General features: G+C 34.7%; 1 protein-coding gene across 1 annotated transcript in view; it reads left to right on the top strand.

Annotated features, from left to right (window-relative positions):
- Positions 1-17,742, top strand: part of ARAP2 (ArfGAP with RhoGAP domain, ankyrin repeat and PH domain 2) — a 162,188-nt gene that overhangs the window by 55,214 nt on the left and 89,232 nt on the right. Inside the window, exons 9-14 of the mRNA XM_063108248.1 lie at positions 5,690-5,805; positions 7,649-7,848; positions 11,252-11,337; positions 12,081-12,263; positions 15,104-15,278; positions 15,739-15,873. Coding sequence (XP_062964318.1) covers positions 5,690-5,805; positions 7,649-7,848; positions 11,252-11,337; positions 12,081-12,263; positions 15,104-15,278; positions 15,739-15,873 — 895 coding nt within the window. The remainder of the gene's footprint in view (positions 1-5,689; positions 5,806-7,648; positions 7,849-11,251; positions 11,338-12,080; positions 12,264-15,103; positions 15,279-15,738; positions 15,874-17,742) is intronic.

The raw sequence follows: 17,742 nt of genomic DNA, 5'->3' as shown, positions 1-17,742 counted from the left end.
TATCCATTTGACGATAATTGTGGCATTGAGGTTTTAACTACGTAAACTCACTTGATTAAACGTTCTCAAATCAGGGTATACAAGAGACTTATTCTCCCTCATTCCCCCCACGTTATGTTCCCTGGTGTTCTGGCATGGGAATGAAATGCTAATAGAATTTAAATAGACCTCATAGGGCTCTGGGTTGTGTGGCACAGAAAGGAGCAGCAGGATGGAGGTGGTGGCCTCAAATTCTCTGGGTTCTATATCGGGCCAAACTCTGCATCTGGTGTTTCCCAGGAAATCTGGTGCCAATGTCATACAATGCCACATCTGTTTTCAACAAATGTTTAAGCACCAGTTCTTAAATTCCTGGCATGGAAACCTGGCATACACTATCTCCAAAAATAGGTTTGAGATTTCAGCAGATTTGGGGTTAATAGACCCTTCCTTAATTTTTCTGTTTAGGTATCAAACTTTTATTTTGCTCTTTCACTATGTGGTTTTAAAATGTAGTTTTAGCCAGGTTCTGTTGCTGCAAATTTTTATTAAAATACCGCTTCAGTATCTTGGTAAATATTTACCATTTATTCTTTACGAATGTTTAATATGGTATCATTGTTGTGAATACTTTGTCATTATAAGTCAAATGGAAATATTTTCATGGAAGATAAATTCTGTATTTAGAACCCTTGAATAGAAGGATTATCTGGATGTTTCAGGCTCTTAATTTATATTGCTTCATATAATTCTTGTAACAGTGCTACATAAGGTAGATATTATTAGCCTTTTTTCATAAATGAGGAAATTGAGGTCTAGATAAACTAAAAAACTTGCTGATGGTCATGCAGCCAGTAAGTGCTCAGCCAAGATTCTCCCTCTGGCCTGATTCTCCAGTGCCCACTTGGTCGTTATCCTCTTTGCAGTGTCCAGATCTACTTAGCCAAGCATGGCTATTGTTATGGTAGTACTAGTGGTGGGATTCATGCTTTTTGAGATCCTACATTCTATCACAGAAAATTAAATGTAAAATATTGCTTACTCCAGAATCTGTTTTCAGCTTTTTTACTTTCTATAATAACGTAATTCTACCCACTGAATTTCTGTATTACAGTTTTTTCAATCCAGTTACGGCATTTTAAAGGTTGGAAGTTTGGCTTGTCCCTGGCTCGTGCCTATTTTTCAAAATGAGAGCAGAGCTGACAATCAGATTGTAGTTAATGGGTAATTTATTTTTAATTTTCTTGAACGTTTAACATTCACATTTCATTCTATTTTCTAAAAGCTATTTATGGCTGCTAGTTATTTTTCAGCATATATTTTCTTGTAATTAACTTTTTAATAGATAATATGTTTAGTTGGCTTTAAATTCAAAAGGTATAAAATAACAATAATAATAAAAGTAGTTAACTAGCTCTGTGTAGCACTTACTGTGTGCCAGGTATTCTTTTAAGCATTTTTACTGTATTAACTTGATCCTCACCAAGATGATGCTGCACTGTGAGTGAGTTGAAGCAAGAGAAGAACACCTGAACACTAAACTCGTGTGGGTTTTGTGCTTTGACCAGGCAAGTGTCACCTTCGGAAAGCATTTTGTGAACACAGCTCTTTCTTTTCTGGGCTGGATTCAGTGCTTACACAACCAGGCATTTTTCTTTCATTGTACTTGTTACAACTTCCTCTCATTCCCTCCTTAGACTGTAAGCTTCCTCAAGGCACGTGCCCTGTCTCACTCATGCTTTTGTACAGACCCAGGACCTAGCACAATTTCTGGCACACACTAGGTACTTAATAAATACTGCTCTGCCAGGACTGATTTTCCCATTTTAGAAATGGCTGTATGTGCTGTGCCTCCTTCACCAGATTATTCAGAAAGCCAAATGAGAGTTGATAGCTGTTTGTAAAGTTTGGAGCACTACACAAATAGATATTAAACCAGTTATGGAGAGCACTGTATATGCATAATGAAGACTGATGCTTTTAAAGCTTCTGTACGTTATTAGCACAGGAGTTGATACCCAGGACAAATAGGATCTTGATAATCAGTGCCATTGTGTTCTCTTATTTTTAACCAATTATATTAATGATTAGAAATAATTTTTGTGTATTCTGATTGCATGCATTTTTCATTCTGCAGAAGACAGAGAAAAGGGTTTATGTCCTAATATTTAAATATTGCAGACTCATACTTTCTAAATTTTACATCTGGTTTTTCTAATTCATTGTTGTTTCTCAGTGTTGGCCACATATGAGAGGTCTTCAAAAAGTTCCAGAAAGATTCATATTATCTTTTAATTCCATTTTTCCAAGGACTTTCTGAAGTACCCTTGTGTGAGAATCACAGGCTTATAATTTTGCTTTTGTAAATTAAAGATTCTTAGGTTCTGTCCTTTGATTCATGGAAACAGAATCACAGGGTGGGAGGGAGAGATTGCCACAGGTAATTTTGATGAGCATGTAGGAATGAGAAATATTCTAAGTATGTCCTAAATACCGTCTGAAGAAAATAGCTTAGTGTCACCAAAAGTATTTTTAATTGAAAATGCAGTTTCATATTTAATAACTCTGAAGAACACTGACATTTATTTTGTTAGTCTGGTGTATGTATAATTTACAGTCAATTTGTGCTGGTGAGTTCTGTGGATACTCTAATTAATCAAAACCATATGGCCATGGCAAGTAGCTGATGAATGGGTTCCAATTTTCTAGGTGAAAAAAAATCACCTTTGCCTTGCTTTGGAGAAATTTGGGGCTTTTAGCTGCCCCTCACTTACTTTAACAGAAATTACAGATTTATATGTAGACATTTCATGACTTGCTTGTGGAGATAAGGGGACATCCATTCAGGAAGGAACCTTGATGAGGCTCATCAGTTTCCATAAAATGTTGTCATTCTCACCATCTGCTGGTCTCATGGTCAGGGTATTATGTGCCTTTGCCTTCAGTGACAGATAGTACCAGCAGGCCAGGCCCCCATTGGAGAATATGATGTGGAGTGGTCTGATGTCCAGCTCATGTCAGAAGCCTCATTATGGATAATTGTTTGAAGGACGTAGAGTCGATGTACAGGCATTTCATTCCAGAGTTTATCCCTGTATCAGGGTGAGCCATCAGAAAGCTTTTTAAAAGTATCTTATCTTGCTATTCTTACCTTATTTCCTCATTCATAAAAGAGAGCTTGAGTTTCCAATCACAGGCATTGGGAGTTTATCCAGGTTACATTATCCAGCAGTATGGGTAACTGGGAATTTGTTTTTCTAATTTAGTAAGTAAGTACAACCTTGTGCTGATATGCTGAAACTTATTAAAATGTGGCAGACTGGAAAAGATTGATTTCCCTTCACTCCATATAGATCATGTTAAGTTCTATTTTTCATTAAGCAGGCTTACTATACAAAGTGGAAATATCTCACTCCCATTCTAATTATTTTATAGCACTCAGCATTTCTCTGCCTCTTTTCTTTTATATTACTGATTCTTAATTTCTGGCTTATTTCTCCTGGCAAAAAATGAGCCACTTGTTATCAGAAAAAAAAAAAAAAATCTAACTGATTTGTTTTCTACATAAGTCATTTCCTTATTCTGACTAAAAACCTGTACATTTAAAAAAAAAAAAGTCATTTCAGTTCCTTGTATATTCTGGATATTAATCCTTTGTCAGATGTATATTTTGCAAATATTCTCTCCCACTTTGTTGGTTGTCTTTTAACTCTGTTAATTGTTTCTTTTGCTTTGCAGAAGCTTTTTAGTTTGATATAATCCCATTTGTTTATTTTTCCTTTGGTTGCCTGTGCTTTGGGGGTCGTATTCATGAAGTCTGAGCCCAGTCCTACTTCCTGGAGTGTTTTCCCTATGTTTTCTTTAAGGAGTTTTATTGTTTCAGGTTCTCACTTATCTGTGGGAGCTAAAAATAAATAAATAAATACACAAACAGACGGGGGCGGGTGCGGGAAAGAAGACACAACAATCACAATTCCTTGAACTTGTTAAGACAAGCGAACAGATATGTTGATGGATGAGGGGGGAGAGGGAGGGGGAGGGAGGATTCAGTAAAGGGACAAGAAAATCAACCACATCATATATTGATATGATAAAAAAAAAAAAAAAGATAAAGTAAAATGTAAAAAAAAAAAAAAAAAAGTTTTTCCACAGTCTGTGACTGGAAACTGGGTACCTTTACAAGTGGGGGGAAATTTGTTATAAAATTATTTTATGTCACTTATTTTCTCAGTCAGGACTGCATTAGTATTAAGTGACAAGGACCTGAAGGATAGCTTACACTGAAGATGTCTGCAGTGGAGAATTGATGTTATCAGAGAACGAGATTCTTGCTGTTTTTCCCTCATGCTGGCATCCTTCCAGCGTGAGAATTTGTCCTTAGGCTTATCATGTCCAGGATTCTTAATTTCTAAAGTGGCTTCTGTGCTTCTAGATGCTGTTTCCCAAAGATGGAACAGCAAGGAGAAGAAAGTCTTCTAGGGCTTCTTTGTCTCCCTCCTCCCCGCCGCCAAGAGTTTTCTATAGCTTATTAGCTATAGAAACTAAGACATATGGACTCCTCCTAGGTGTAAGGGAGATGGGAATATAGTACTTTTACTTTAAGCCTGTAGAATGGTAGAGGCAGAGAGAAGAGGCCTGTGAATCGGCCCATTCACAGTCTCTGCCAAGCGTCCTTTTCGAGAATGGACCGATATATTTGTATTTTGCTGTTCGTATGACTACTTTTTCCTAGTCACAATTTAATTCAGAAATTCAGAGCACATTTATTCTGAATCTTCACATAGATAATTCCTTTTTTGAGCTACGGACTATATTGTGTGAAGAGTTGAGATTATTGGATAAGTCAAAATCCAAAACCTGTATAAGTAGACAATACATTGTAAACTTGAATGCTTTTAAAATGCAATCTCTCTGTAGCCTTTTGAGCAATTTGTAATTTTCGTGACAAAAGCTGAACATAGTGGCTATAGATGTTGAACGAATGGTACTTTTCTTACCAAAGCAACATGAGAGGAGCTTTTTAAGAATCTGATTGAAGGAATAAGAAAGCAGTAAAATATTGGAAATGAAATATAATTGGATACTTCGTAAAACAAGTAATCCATTTGTTTGAAAGTAAATGAGCAGAAAAATAATGTGCCACAGCAGAGGAAATCTGATACAGTAAAACAAAGAATAATTAGCTTGGGCTTCGTTTCCTTTCTATCATGCACAACTAGCTGCTCGTTCCATGTAGCTTTATTTCTTTGAGCCTTGGTTTCCCTGTCTTTTTATATAAATAATAAGTATGATAACCTTACAGTGTCACTTGGCTCCCCAATCTAGAAAACTGCTTGACATATGGTAAGGGTTAGTTAACTATTAGTTTCCTTTACTGAATGGATAAAGGAAATAAAGTGCCTACTTTCAAAAGCAAGGCACATGTATTCAGTATCCATGGCCTAGACAATTTATCTTTCATATGAAAGATACCTGTACTTTATCAGTAGCCAGACTGTCAAGGTTAGAATGGCGCAGTGTTATCGTGTATCGGGAGTGACTACCTAAAATGAGCAAACCACTCTCAATCTATTTCCTAATGAATTGTTTAATACCACATACATATGTGTTGTAAAATCTGGTAGGACTTATTGGATTTTAGAAAATATGGTACTTTTAAAATCCATTTTTTTATTTCTTCATAGTTTTTTAATGTTTTTCTTCAAACTAGGATTTTAAGAGTGGACTTGGTATTACCGTAATTCCTATGAATGTAGCAAATGTAAAGCAAGTGGACCGAACTGTGAAACAATCTTTTGAAATAATCACTCCCTATAGGAGTTTCAGGTAAGCTCTTTTTAAACATTTTGCATTTGTACTACTACGGGAAAGATTGGGTGGTCCACCTTTATATCTCTAGTAGTGATATTATCTCTTATAGGACACTTAAAATCATTTTACTTTTCTATATTGTCTAATTTATTAGCCAGCATATAAAAGCATCTTGCAAAAGTGACCTGAATAATCACACAACCTGCAAAAATATTTATTTCATGAAATTTGAGTGGTTTCTTTTCTTAATACCTTTTTTTTCAATAGGCTTGATGAATATGTTAATTTTTTATCAACAAATATGTGACAAATTCTTTAACATTTAGAAAGTATAAAATAGAAAGAACATTTTACATTGTTTTTTTGGTATTTACTTTCTTTTAGCCTAATCAAATACAGTCTCATTTTTAAGATCAATCCCTAATTCCAATTGCTTCATATGATTTCCTCTAGGGACTCTAGCTTAAAAAGATACTAAATTTAATGGATCTCATAGCACTTACTGAAACAAATAAAAATAAAGCACTTTGTTATATATCTTGCATTCTGATAATTGTATCATGACAGTGAAACAGAAAATTTAAAGTACTTAAAATGTTTTAGTAATCTATAATGACTACATAGCTTTAGTATACAGAATAGACATAAGTCAATATCTGTTGAGTTCAGCTACACTAATTTATTTGTCACAAATAATCAATACAGAACAAGGTAGTATGCAGGTCAGAGGCAATTGTTCTAGGCCTTTGAAGGACAAACAGTTACTTAGAATTTCAAAGATACTACCAAGTCTGTTACTCATTTTGTTAAAATATGTCCACTGGTTTAAATTTTGAGAAAGAAATGATTGCATAAAGGATAACAGGCTTTATTTTCATATATGCAGATTCTAGCCTCAACTATAAGTATAGACATTGGCTATAAGCAATCGTTGTTAGAAATGGAAACCAGTATGAATTTTATCAAAATTATAGTGATGATAGAATCATAAAGTGCCTGTAGGCCATTCATTATTTTTATGGATTATTTAGGATATGTTAGCCAACTCTTATTTTCATTATATTTCAAAGCATTTTCATCTTTAGAAGAGAAAAATTTAATGTGAAGAATCGTTTTGTAGGTCGTTGATTATATAGCACCATAGTACATTCCCTGGCACTTTGTGGGTACTCTGTAAATATTTCTTGAAGGAGTGAACTGCTGTTTAATGTTTTAGTTTTCACTCAAGCACCCAATAAACACTAAGAGTCAGGATAAATCAGAATGTGGCTAAAAATGAGTTAGAAATCTGTTAGAATAGTAACCACTTAAAACTTTTTTGATTTCTCAGTTGCTTAAAGCCATCTGGACATTCTTCTAATTAAAAAACAAACAAAAAAAAATCTATTTTTAAGACTGAAAAAAATAACAAATTTTTGTGGGTGTTTTTGATAATTTAGTTTTAGGCTATTGTGGAATACATACTTGGCAAAATATTCCAACAGTCCTGAAACTTTGCCAGTCTCTTATTGATTATTATATAATCATTGCTTAGGAAACATGCTCTCTCACTTAAGCTTTTGACCTAACAAGGAAATTTTTATATCCTGGTCAGAAAACTGTATGTTGATTGTGGTTCATGATATGTAAACAAAATCATAAGCAATAAGGAAAATTAAAAGCAAACCCCCCCCCTCAAAAAAACCCCAAAATAAACTGTTAGATTACTTTTTAACAAAAAAGACAATCCAGAACTGCCTGGAAGATATATTTTCAGCTGCTATTTAATTTGTGAGTGAAATGAATATGCAAACTGAGCATACTGCTTAATTGGCCTTTACAAGGGAGATCGATAATGCTGAAATGTTAATTGTTTCAGCTTTACAGCTGAGTCTGAAAAAGAGAAACAAGACTGGATTGAAGCTGTGCAGCAATCGATAGCAGAAACTCTCTCTGATTATGAAGTAGCTGAGAAGATTTGGTTCAATGAGTCTAACAGGAGCTGTGCAGATTGTACAGCCCCGGATCCTGACTGGGCATCCATCAATCTCTGTGTTGTCATCTGTAAGAAGTGTGCAGGTAATTAGTGATAAGTTATGCTCATCAATGCTCTGTGGCCGGTTGGCACTGAATGCTCTTTATTGTCATATGTAATGTGTCCTAGCTAATGGTTGTGAAAAGTGAAACCAGAGAAAGCTTATTGCATTTCAGTCAAATTCAGAAATATCTTATAATCCTAAACTTTCTCTTATGCATGACTTAGATGTAAAAATTGATTTTTAAGCATATAATCACATTTTCTGCCTTCTAGTCCATATGTGGATTTAAAAAAGACAGTGTTGAAATACATTGGTAATGATAAAATTAAAAGAAAAATAAAAATTTTTAAAAGTAAAAAATAAAAATTTATGCTAATCTACTATCTATCAAAAAAATGAAAAAGAAATTCTTAGATTTCAGGTGAGTGTATTTCAGAATGCACCCCGATCAAGATGGCATCTTTGCATGAAAATTTGTCCATTTTACCCCAATCATTTTATCATTTATATATAGATAGGCAGCTGGCTGGTACAGGGATCCGAACTCTTGACCTTGGTGTTTCAAGGCTGTGTTCTAACCAACTGAGCCAACCAACAGGCTGCCAATCATTTTTATAGGACGTATTTTTCACATCAAGGTGGTTCTGAGCTCCAAACCCAGTATACTAGATCTGGTATCTCCTATAGTAAGAATTTTTATGTAGAAGAATTTCAGAAGAGTATCGATTTTTATGAGGATAACCGGTTCTGTTACTGGTTTTCTTTTTGTGACATTACACCTGACTACTTGACACCTCAGTGTATTTGGGAGATCGGACAGTCGTCCAAGTGAGTGGAGGCAAATGGACCACAGCTTAGGTGTGTGATCATAGTTATCTTGAAGAAGGTTAACCATAATCTAAACTTTATTTCAACTTTCTGGAACTACCTCTTCCCCCATCTCCAATCCCCCACCCTACACACACACACACACCAACACACCCACCCACCTAGAATACCAGCTACTGTACTGGTCTGGGAAATTAAAAAGATGTGTGAAACATGACATTTTATCTACTATATGAGTATAGTTACAGTAGAGTGTGGGAAGTGCAGCACTAGAGTCGAATACAAGATGCAGTAGGAGAATATAGAAAAGGATAACCTGACTTAGCTAGAGCACAGACAATGAATAGTTCAGCCACAATAATTGATTCAAACCATTAATTCTTTTCTAGACTACATTTCTCATCACACTAAGATAGATTTCCTCACCAGCCGATTAACAATGTCAGTCAACAACAACAAAAAACGTCAGCTAATCGCCTTCTACTTTGTATTTTTCCCCATCCTTTTCTTGTGTTGTCCAAGGCTGTTCTTTTTGTTTCCTTCCTTTCCTTTTCCTTAGGGTCCTCATCCCGTCATTTATTCACTGTCTTACATAAGTATTCATCCATAGTTTCTTTAATTTCATCACATAAATTTGAATAAGTCTGTTTTGTTAACACGATCAAGCTTTCTGAAAACTTTTCATTTCTTTGTATGTATCATTCTTTGTCCCTTCTCCCTTTCTAGACATTTTCAAGAGCAGTAGTCTGCATAGGTTTTCTTCATTCCTCAAACTTCCTAGTTTTTCTTATTCTGTAATCAGCTGCCTTTTCTCTTTACTCCAGTAAACATATTTTCACCACTTTTACCAATGTATTTTACCTCTCTCATTTTCTGTGTGGTCAGTTCCTATCTTTTTTGTCTTCTCCGTAGTATTTGAGACCCTTGCCAGATTGGGAAAAAAATGGACAAATCTTCAAAGATGCAAGCTGTTCAGGGTGCATTCTGATCTTTCCTCCCTCACCTTCCAAGATACCATTCTCTATTTGTGTGCTTTTACTTCTGATAATCATTTTTCTTTCAGGTTACTTTTCCTGTTCATGCTCCTGAAATATTTGTGTTCCCTTGGGTTGTATCTTCATCTCTCTTTCACTCTGTTGTTTATGAGGGAGGTTATTTATCACTTGAATTCAACACGTATTTTTAAGCAGATGATTCTCACTCAAATTCTGATAACTATATGCCTACTAAGGTTTGCCAAAGATCCTTCAAAAACAATGTCAAAAATGCAGCTCTCACTGCTGTCCCCAGACTGTTACATAAAAGTGCACGTTTTCATACATTCCCAACCTTGGTCAGAAGCAGTACTGTCTATTATATACTTAAGCCTAAATACCTGAGAGACCCTCTTGACCCTTCTGCTTCCCTTTAAAGCCCACCAAGTCCTAGTAGTTTTATCTTCTCAGTGTCTCTGAATCTGTCCTCTCCATTTTTTTTCTTCTTTTGCTGTCTCAACTCAGATTCTATTCTTTCTTGTTTACGTTATTCTAACAGTCCTGTCAGCTCTTCCTGCAGATGTCTAAGTTTTTTATTTTTTTTTTCTTTTTAGTGTTGGCTTTAGGTAGTCTTTAAAAATGCAAACCTGTGCAAATTCCTGCCATGAAAATTCTAGGGCTCTGTGCTCTGAGTAGTTTCCATCTCAAAGGAAGGAAAAGAACCTCTTAATGTAGAGATAAGAATGAGCTTTCACTGCTTATGAGGCAGAGTCCTTAAGATCAAGGACCGCGTCTTGTCTATCTTTTTTCCTTCTCTGCTTAGAAAATATCTGACACATGCCTGGGCTCCCAGTAATGACTGAATGATGGTTTATACAGCACAATTAGATTAATGATGATAGAATGCCAGGCTCTTACTCTCTCCCAGATGTAATAGTAGGATAAAGAATCCACATCTGATTATTAAGTATGTCTATCTTTTTTCCTTCTCTGCTTAGAAAATATCTGACACATGCCTGGGCTCCCAGTAATGACTGAATGATGGTTTATACAGCACAATTAGATTAATGATGATAGAATGCCAGGCTCTTACTCTCTCCCAGATGTAATAGTAGGATAAAGAATCCACATCTGATTATTAAGTACATATTTATTAGAATTGTAACTAGTATTTTTTAATAGTAAAGGAATACTCTCTCTATTCAAATACATGAGATTTACATAGACCTGTTATAAAAGGTTTTCAGTGGCCTACCATTTCTACCTAATTAATAAATAAGGAAAAATTATATACATTATGTATACACATACATGCACACATACACATGTGTACATACATACATATATATTCTTTTAAAGTGCAGTTTTATGCCAGTGCAAGGTGGTACTGAAGATGATTGCTTTTATCTTTATTATGGTTGGTTATGATTTCTGTATAATTAACACCATGACTCAGTGTTTTTGTCACTTGGGAAAGTATATATTGGTGTCTTTTAGGGTTGAGAACGTATATAATACACAAATAAATATTCACGTATGTTTACACATTTCTTTAAAAAAAGTAAAATAAATTTACATGCAAATTGAAATAGAAATGCAATTTTTTCTTTTCTTTTCTTTTTTTTTTTTTTTCGGCTTCAGGACACCATAGATCTTTGGGACCAAAAGATTCCAAGGTTAGAAGTCTAAAAATGGATGCCAGCATTTGGAGCAATGAACTAATTGAGGTAATTCCTATTTAACTGTGGTGGTGGTTAGTGGAGACTGGGGAGGAACTATCCAGTGTGGTGGCATGAATTTCTTTAGGAGATCTTTGATAATGTTCTCACCATACTATGAAAATGGCAGAGAGCCTGTTTGATAGTAGTAACTCTTTCAGAATGCTTCTTAAATGAGATAGTTATTTTAGAAATAAAAAGTAGAAAAGAGCTTTAATGGTAATAACTACTTCAAAAGGCTTAATAGTTTTTTTAAAGCTAGAACTCTTTCTTTTGAACCCAGCATGTATATATAAAATATTAGAAAAGTAAAAGAAAACGTTTGGCAAAATATACTATTCTTTATCTTGGCCATGCTCTGTCATTCACTGTGATTGACTCTAACCTGCTCTCTCTCTGTTTTCTTCTCCTGTTCCACTGCTACTCACTCTAGACGGTATTAGCCCATCTACTCACCCATTTTAAAAGAATCTGTCTCAATATGAGTTTCAAAGAATATTTTTGCTGCTATTTGTGTTTGCAATTTCTTTCTGATCTAGTTTTTTTTTTTTTAACCATTTATTTAGAGCAACTAGTCTGTATGAAAAATAGATATAGTTTCTGCTTTCACTTCATCTCTCTGAAGGAGTTGAGTATTTCATGTTTTTTTAAAAAATATACTGTTGTGCTTTAATTTGTAAAATGAGTCAGTTTTCTGCAGATTCAAATGCATTTGTAAACTGACATGGTTTATAATTTTTTTCACAATTCAGCTTTTTATTGTCATTGGAAACAAAAGAGCAAATGACTTTTGGGCTGGTAATCTTCAAAAGGATGAAGAATTACACATGGACTCACCAGTAGAAAAGAGAAAAACCTTCATTACTCAGAAATATAAAGAAGGAAAATTCAGAAAGACCCTTTTTGCATCTCTCACCAAAGAAGAATTAAATAAGGTATTCAATAAAACATAACCATAGACATGGACTTTAATGTCTTTTAAAACATGTGCAAAAATTCTTGATAATAAATAAAAAAATCTTATGCTATTTGATAACATTATTGTTTTATGTCATTTTGTTTTATTTTGTGAGATTGTGCCAGTGGCTTTCCCCATTGTTTCACTTAAGGATTCATTATCAAGAGAGGATAAATTCTTCCTCCGTAACAGAAGTTTCCAGCTAACTCAGACCTATCCCCATTATTCTTAAAACTTTGACAACTTTCCCTGTTTTAGGGACAGGATACTGAATACAGCTCTAGCTTGTATGTCTCTGATGGTGTCAACAAAGTTAACGTCATTTGCCCAATTTATTGTTATAAACTATGATTTGCTTAGTGTCCTTGATTTGACGTTTCATTTGCTTTTGACTACATGATTCTAGAACTTTTTGTGCCTATTTCATGCTGTACATTTATTTGGTCTTTTGGCAAAGACCTTTTGCAAAGGATTTTGTTAAATACCCCCACCCATTCTTTTTCTAAATTGCAGCTTCATCTCTTGTGTGTTAGAAAGCTCTTCTATGGATAGATACTTACCTTATATGTATACCTTTACACGCGTATTTTTTATTGCTCAGATGATATATTTTTTTCCATGATTCTCAGTTTCTTAATATGTTTTTAGTGGTAATGCTTGTTGGGTAAGAATCCTTAGGTAAGTAGCATTATGCTAAACATTTTGGAAAATAAAGACAGTTGTCCACATTTGAAAATATGATATATGTAAAATTGGTTTATGTATTTATTCTGTTGGTTTAGTTCCCCTAAAATAAGTTTTTCTTCTTTGTATATCTTTGTTATTTGTAAAGCAAGGTCACCAAATAATTTTAACGCAATAGCACATAATGAATGCAGGATTCATCATGGTTTCCTAAGGTGGGGGAGAGTCTGGGGAATGGGACAAGAGGGTGGGGAGCCATATAGCTATATGTAGGTTATCATTAAGATGTTTAATTTTGTTTTGGGTAGTGTGCTAATGGATGCTAATCACATCATTAAAATAACTGACCAATTATATCAGACATTTATAGACGTTTATATGACGGTATCATAAACCTAGGATTATGCTTAATCTAATTCGGTATACCAGAGGTCCATAAAATAAGTATGTGAAGAGTAAATTGTGGCTTTTGGGAGGTAATTGTTGAGCTTGGAGAATGAGGCCATATTTTTCACCCTAATTTCTTCTCCCCTTTGATGGTAATGTGAATTTTGCCAACGGGTAGTTATTGATGTTCAGATGAGGTCCTGTCTGTCTCACCACACAGTTCCCATGTACTAATTTGTTAGATAAGTTTTAGATTAAGAACTAGCAGTTGCATTTCTTCTAAGTATTTTAGGAAAGCTTATCTATGGGGACATACCTCCATATTGCACTTTTTAAAAGTGGCATCTTAATGTCAGTGAATTATTTTTAGAAAAACAATACTTATTTTATTGAATATTGTACACTTAGATTACTGAGTCCTCTTTTAGATTCTGGGGATACAATTCTAGCAAAAAGTAGATATGCTTGTTTTACTCATGGGAGTGACAGTCAAGTAGGGAAGACAGAGTATAAGCAGACTCCAGTAAATCCTTCATGCCGTGAAGGAAAAGGTTAGGGTGATGAGAGAGGGAATAAGAAGAAACACGTGGTTAAATTGGAGGGGGTTGTTGAGACTATTGGAGTAGAAGAAATGGTAGCCCTTATCTCTTCCAACACCCTTGTTTTGCAGGTGAGGACAAACTAAGACCCAGAGAGAAGAAGGTATTTCCCAAATTAGCACAAAGTCAGATATAAGAATTCAGGCTTCTTGATTCAGAGGCAAAGGAAATTGTAGAGGTCACCTAGACCACGGTAGAAAGGATGTACTTTTTTAAGTTGACCCTCCAGGGAAGGAATGGTGAATGTATCCTGGGACTTCTTGGCTGTATATTCTGAGCTGCCCAAGGGGACAGCTAATGAGTGATTGTCCTGAGGCTGCATCACAGAAGGCAAATTCACCAGTGATCTGTCCAAGTGCACCTTATCTGGGAGGAGATAAAGTAGTGAGTCAGAGGCTAAAAAGACACATGGAATCAGGTGCCACCATCTGAATGTTTGGAAACAAATGAGAAGCCGATAATGTGAGGTCTGAGAACTCACAGAAAGTGGGAAGAAAGGATGAGAACAGATGTAAAGGCAATTTATTCCTTCAAGGCAAAAAAAAAAAAAGGTCAGATTCTAGCAGTTCCTATTATTTGTACAAGGATGATATGTAACGTAAGTCAGTGATACTGTTTTATTGCCTCTTGCTTACTGTTCTTCCTCCCCAACCCCAAAAGGAAAGATCTTGGATTTGCTTTGCATCATCTTTCAAATTTCCAAAGCACAGCGATAATTTAAATATTCTACAGCTCCTGATTAGGTTGGAAAAAAATGTATTAAGAGCATTCATATGACAAAATATTTAGTGGATACTTCATTATTACATGTGAAATGTTTTGAATTTTCTTAGCATCAGCTATTATCATAGTATGCAAGCATGAAAATGTCTTCTGAAGCAAATACAATGGATTAGGTTTGGAAGGAAAATCACAGCCACAAAACAATGAATTGAGACTTGGAGATCTTGGGTTATAATTTAAATACATTACAAAGCAGGCCTTTTGTGCCTGTTGCCTAATTCAGGGCATTATTATTATTAGCCTTCTTAGAAAAAAAGGAATACAAACTTTGTCTCATAAATGAATTGTCAGATTTTCACTCATTTTAATAGTTAGAATCATTTTATTTTTTCCCTTAAAAGATATATTTTCTTTTAATGACCAGGCTCTGTGTGCTGCTGTAGTGAAACCGGATGTTCTGGAAACAATGGCCTTGCTGTTCAGTGGAGCAGATGTCATGTGTGCCACAGGTGACCCCGTGCATAGCACCCCCTATCTGCTGGCCAAGAAGGCTGGGCAGAATCTGCAGATGGAATTTCTCTACCACAACAAATTTTCAGGTTCGTCCCTATACCTGCATTAACCTGCTCTCTTTTGATATATCTCTAAAAGGACTGAAGCACAAATCTGTTTCTCAAATAGATAAACCATCAGAGTGAAGAAAAATGTAATTGCCAAGAAGAAGAAAGATGCTTAACACTGTTTTTTCTATCATTTCAAACAAAAGTTTAGGAAATATTTTGTATTTGTTTAATCTTATAATGGAAGATTAAAATAGTTAATCCCACATAATCATTTCTACCAATATTAAATCCGGTTTTTATATATGAATAATACACATGACTTAAATGCCTATTTGCAAATTTTATGCAAAGTAAAATAATATCTTTCTATATATTTTCCTGTGGTAAATTTGAAGTAGTTTTTCTTCTATCTCAAAACTCACTCGTATATTTATAAACAAAGAGGAAGTTGTTTGCATTTTAGATTTCAAGTGTGTTATTTCTTTAATTTTTCTAGATTTTCCTCAACATGACATTCATTCTGAGGGTGGATTAAGTCAAGAGTCCTCCCAGTCCACGTTCCTCTGTGACTTTTTGTATCAGGCTCCTTCTGCTGCTTCTAAACTCTCTTCAGAGAAAAAACTGCTTGAAGGTATCTTTTCTGCTCCTAGTAGATTTTGTTATCTGATAAAACTTTATTCCATTATCAGAACAATTAGGTTTAAATTTTGATTTTTTTCCCCTTAAGATGTTAGATTTGATCTTGCAGTAGAGAGATATTTTTTGAGGGTTTATGAATGCTTCCAGGCACAGATATTATTTCATGTCCTGCAGCAGGGAGTGGAATGCTGAGCGAATTCTTAACAGAAGTCACTGATGTCTACCTTCGGACCACCTGATTCTGTTTCATGTTTTAAGGGTTATTCCAAAAAAGAAGTGAAACTCAGCCCATCTTTTTAGGGATGGACACCCCAACTGGAACTGACAAGTTTTCAGTACATATTCATTTAGAGTACTAAGTAAGGCCAAGTAGTTCAGTTTGTTCTGATTAGGGTGTGGGTGTGGGTGTGGGGGTGTGTGTGTGTGTGTGTGTGTGTGCGCGTGTGCGTGTGTGTGTAAAATAAAACTTAAGCTTGGTTTCCAAAAATGATGGGAATCAGTCTGATTTAACAACATATTCTGGGTTTGGGGAATTATATGAGCAGAGTCACAGTGGGCATTTATTGATTTATCTGTCCAACTCCTTGTGTCAGGCTTATGCTAGACATTGGGAATATAGAAATGAGTGAGACACAGGCCTTATTTTCATGTTATTTCCATCTGAACTAATTTGAGGAATATAGGCAGGAAAATATAGAGATCTGTCTTACAGAATAAAGAGAGTGTAGAAGAGATTAAGCTATATAAGCCAGTTGATGGTGGGCATTGATTGGCTCAGGAGCCTGGTATTAACTCCCTAGGTGGTATAATTCAGCTATATTAATCAATCAAATGAACAGTAGTTTTTCATCCTACTGTTGAAAAACTCACTTTAGGGTGTTAATCCTGGTACTTGTGCATTTGAAGTGATTATTTCAGTATGAATGCAGAATTCAGTATGTTTCCCAAAATATTGTATTCCAAAGCAGAATTATGTTGGGATTAACTATACTTTATTAGATTTTCATGAAAAGAATAGCTGTCCTTTAGTGAGCATGTACTATATATGAGGCATTGCTTTAGGTACTTTATATACATTTATTGTAATTCTTATAGAAAGTCTGCAAGATAGTTGATGTTATGCTGACTTTCACATGAAAAATGAAGGAGTTCAGCGTGAAGCAGAATTTTACGCCTGATGTGTTCTAATTGTTATTGTAACACTTTGGCCTTCCTCAAGGTGTGATGGACAGGTGATAGCAAGATGGAAGAGCATTTTTATCCTTTGAATTTAGATGTTTTAGGTTCTTTCAGCAATTGGTTTTTATTGTCCCCCGTTATTTAGCCTAACCAATAATAAATGACAAATTTTACAGAGATTTTTTAAATTTGCAGTTGGACCTGACAGTATTTAACTCTTAAGTAGTAAGAAAGTAACTGATCAGAAGGAAGGTATTTGGATAACCTGTGAATTGACTAGAACAATTATTAAAATAATTGAATATGGCAATTACTGTACCTGTAAATAAGTTTATAAGTTTTCTAGGATGTTTCTTCTAAATGCTAGATCTTAGATTCAGTCTTCAAATCACTTTGCTTTTACAAAGATCAAATAGGGAACTTAAAGTACAAGATGTTTTTCCTAAAGCTTTTGAATATGTTATAAGCATTCTGCAGGCTAAAAATAAGCTTTTATTTTTTGACAATTGTGGTTATAATATTTATAAACTTATCGGTTTTCTTTAGTTTCTTGATATAGATTTTTTTAAATGATTGCTGAATTGATGTTATAAACAGTTGTAACTAAATCCTTCTTTTATCTTTTATAAATTAACTATGGATTTTTTGGTTAAAACTAATTTCAAAAAGACAGAATGCATTC

Source organism: Cynocephalus volans, chromosome 9, assembly GCF_027409185.1.
Source record: "Cynocephalus volans isolate mCynVol1 chromosome 9, mCynVol1.pri, whole genome shotgun sequence".
Taxonomy (NCBI): domain Eukaryota; kingdom Metazoa; phylum Chordata; class Mammalia; order Dermoptera; family Cynocephalidae; genus Cynocephalus; species Cynocephalus volans.
This window is presented reverse-complemented; position numbering and strand designations above follow the sequence as displayed.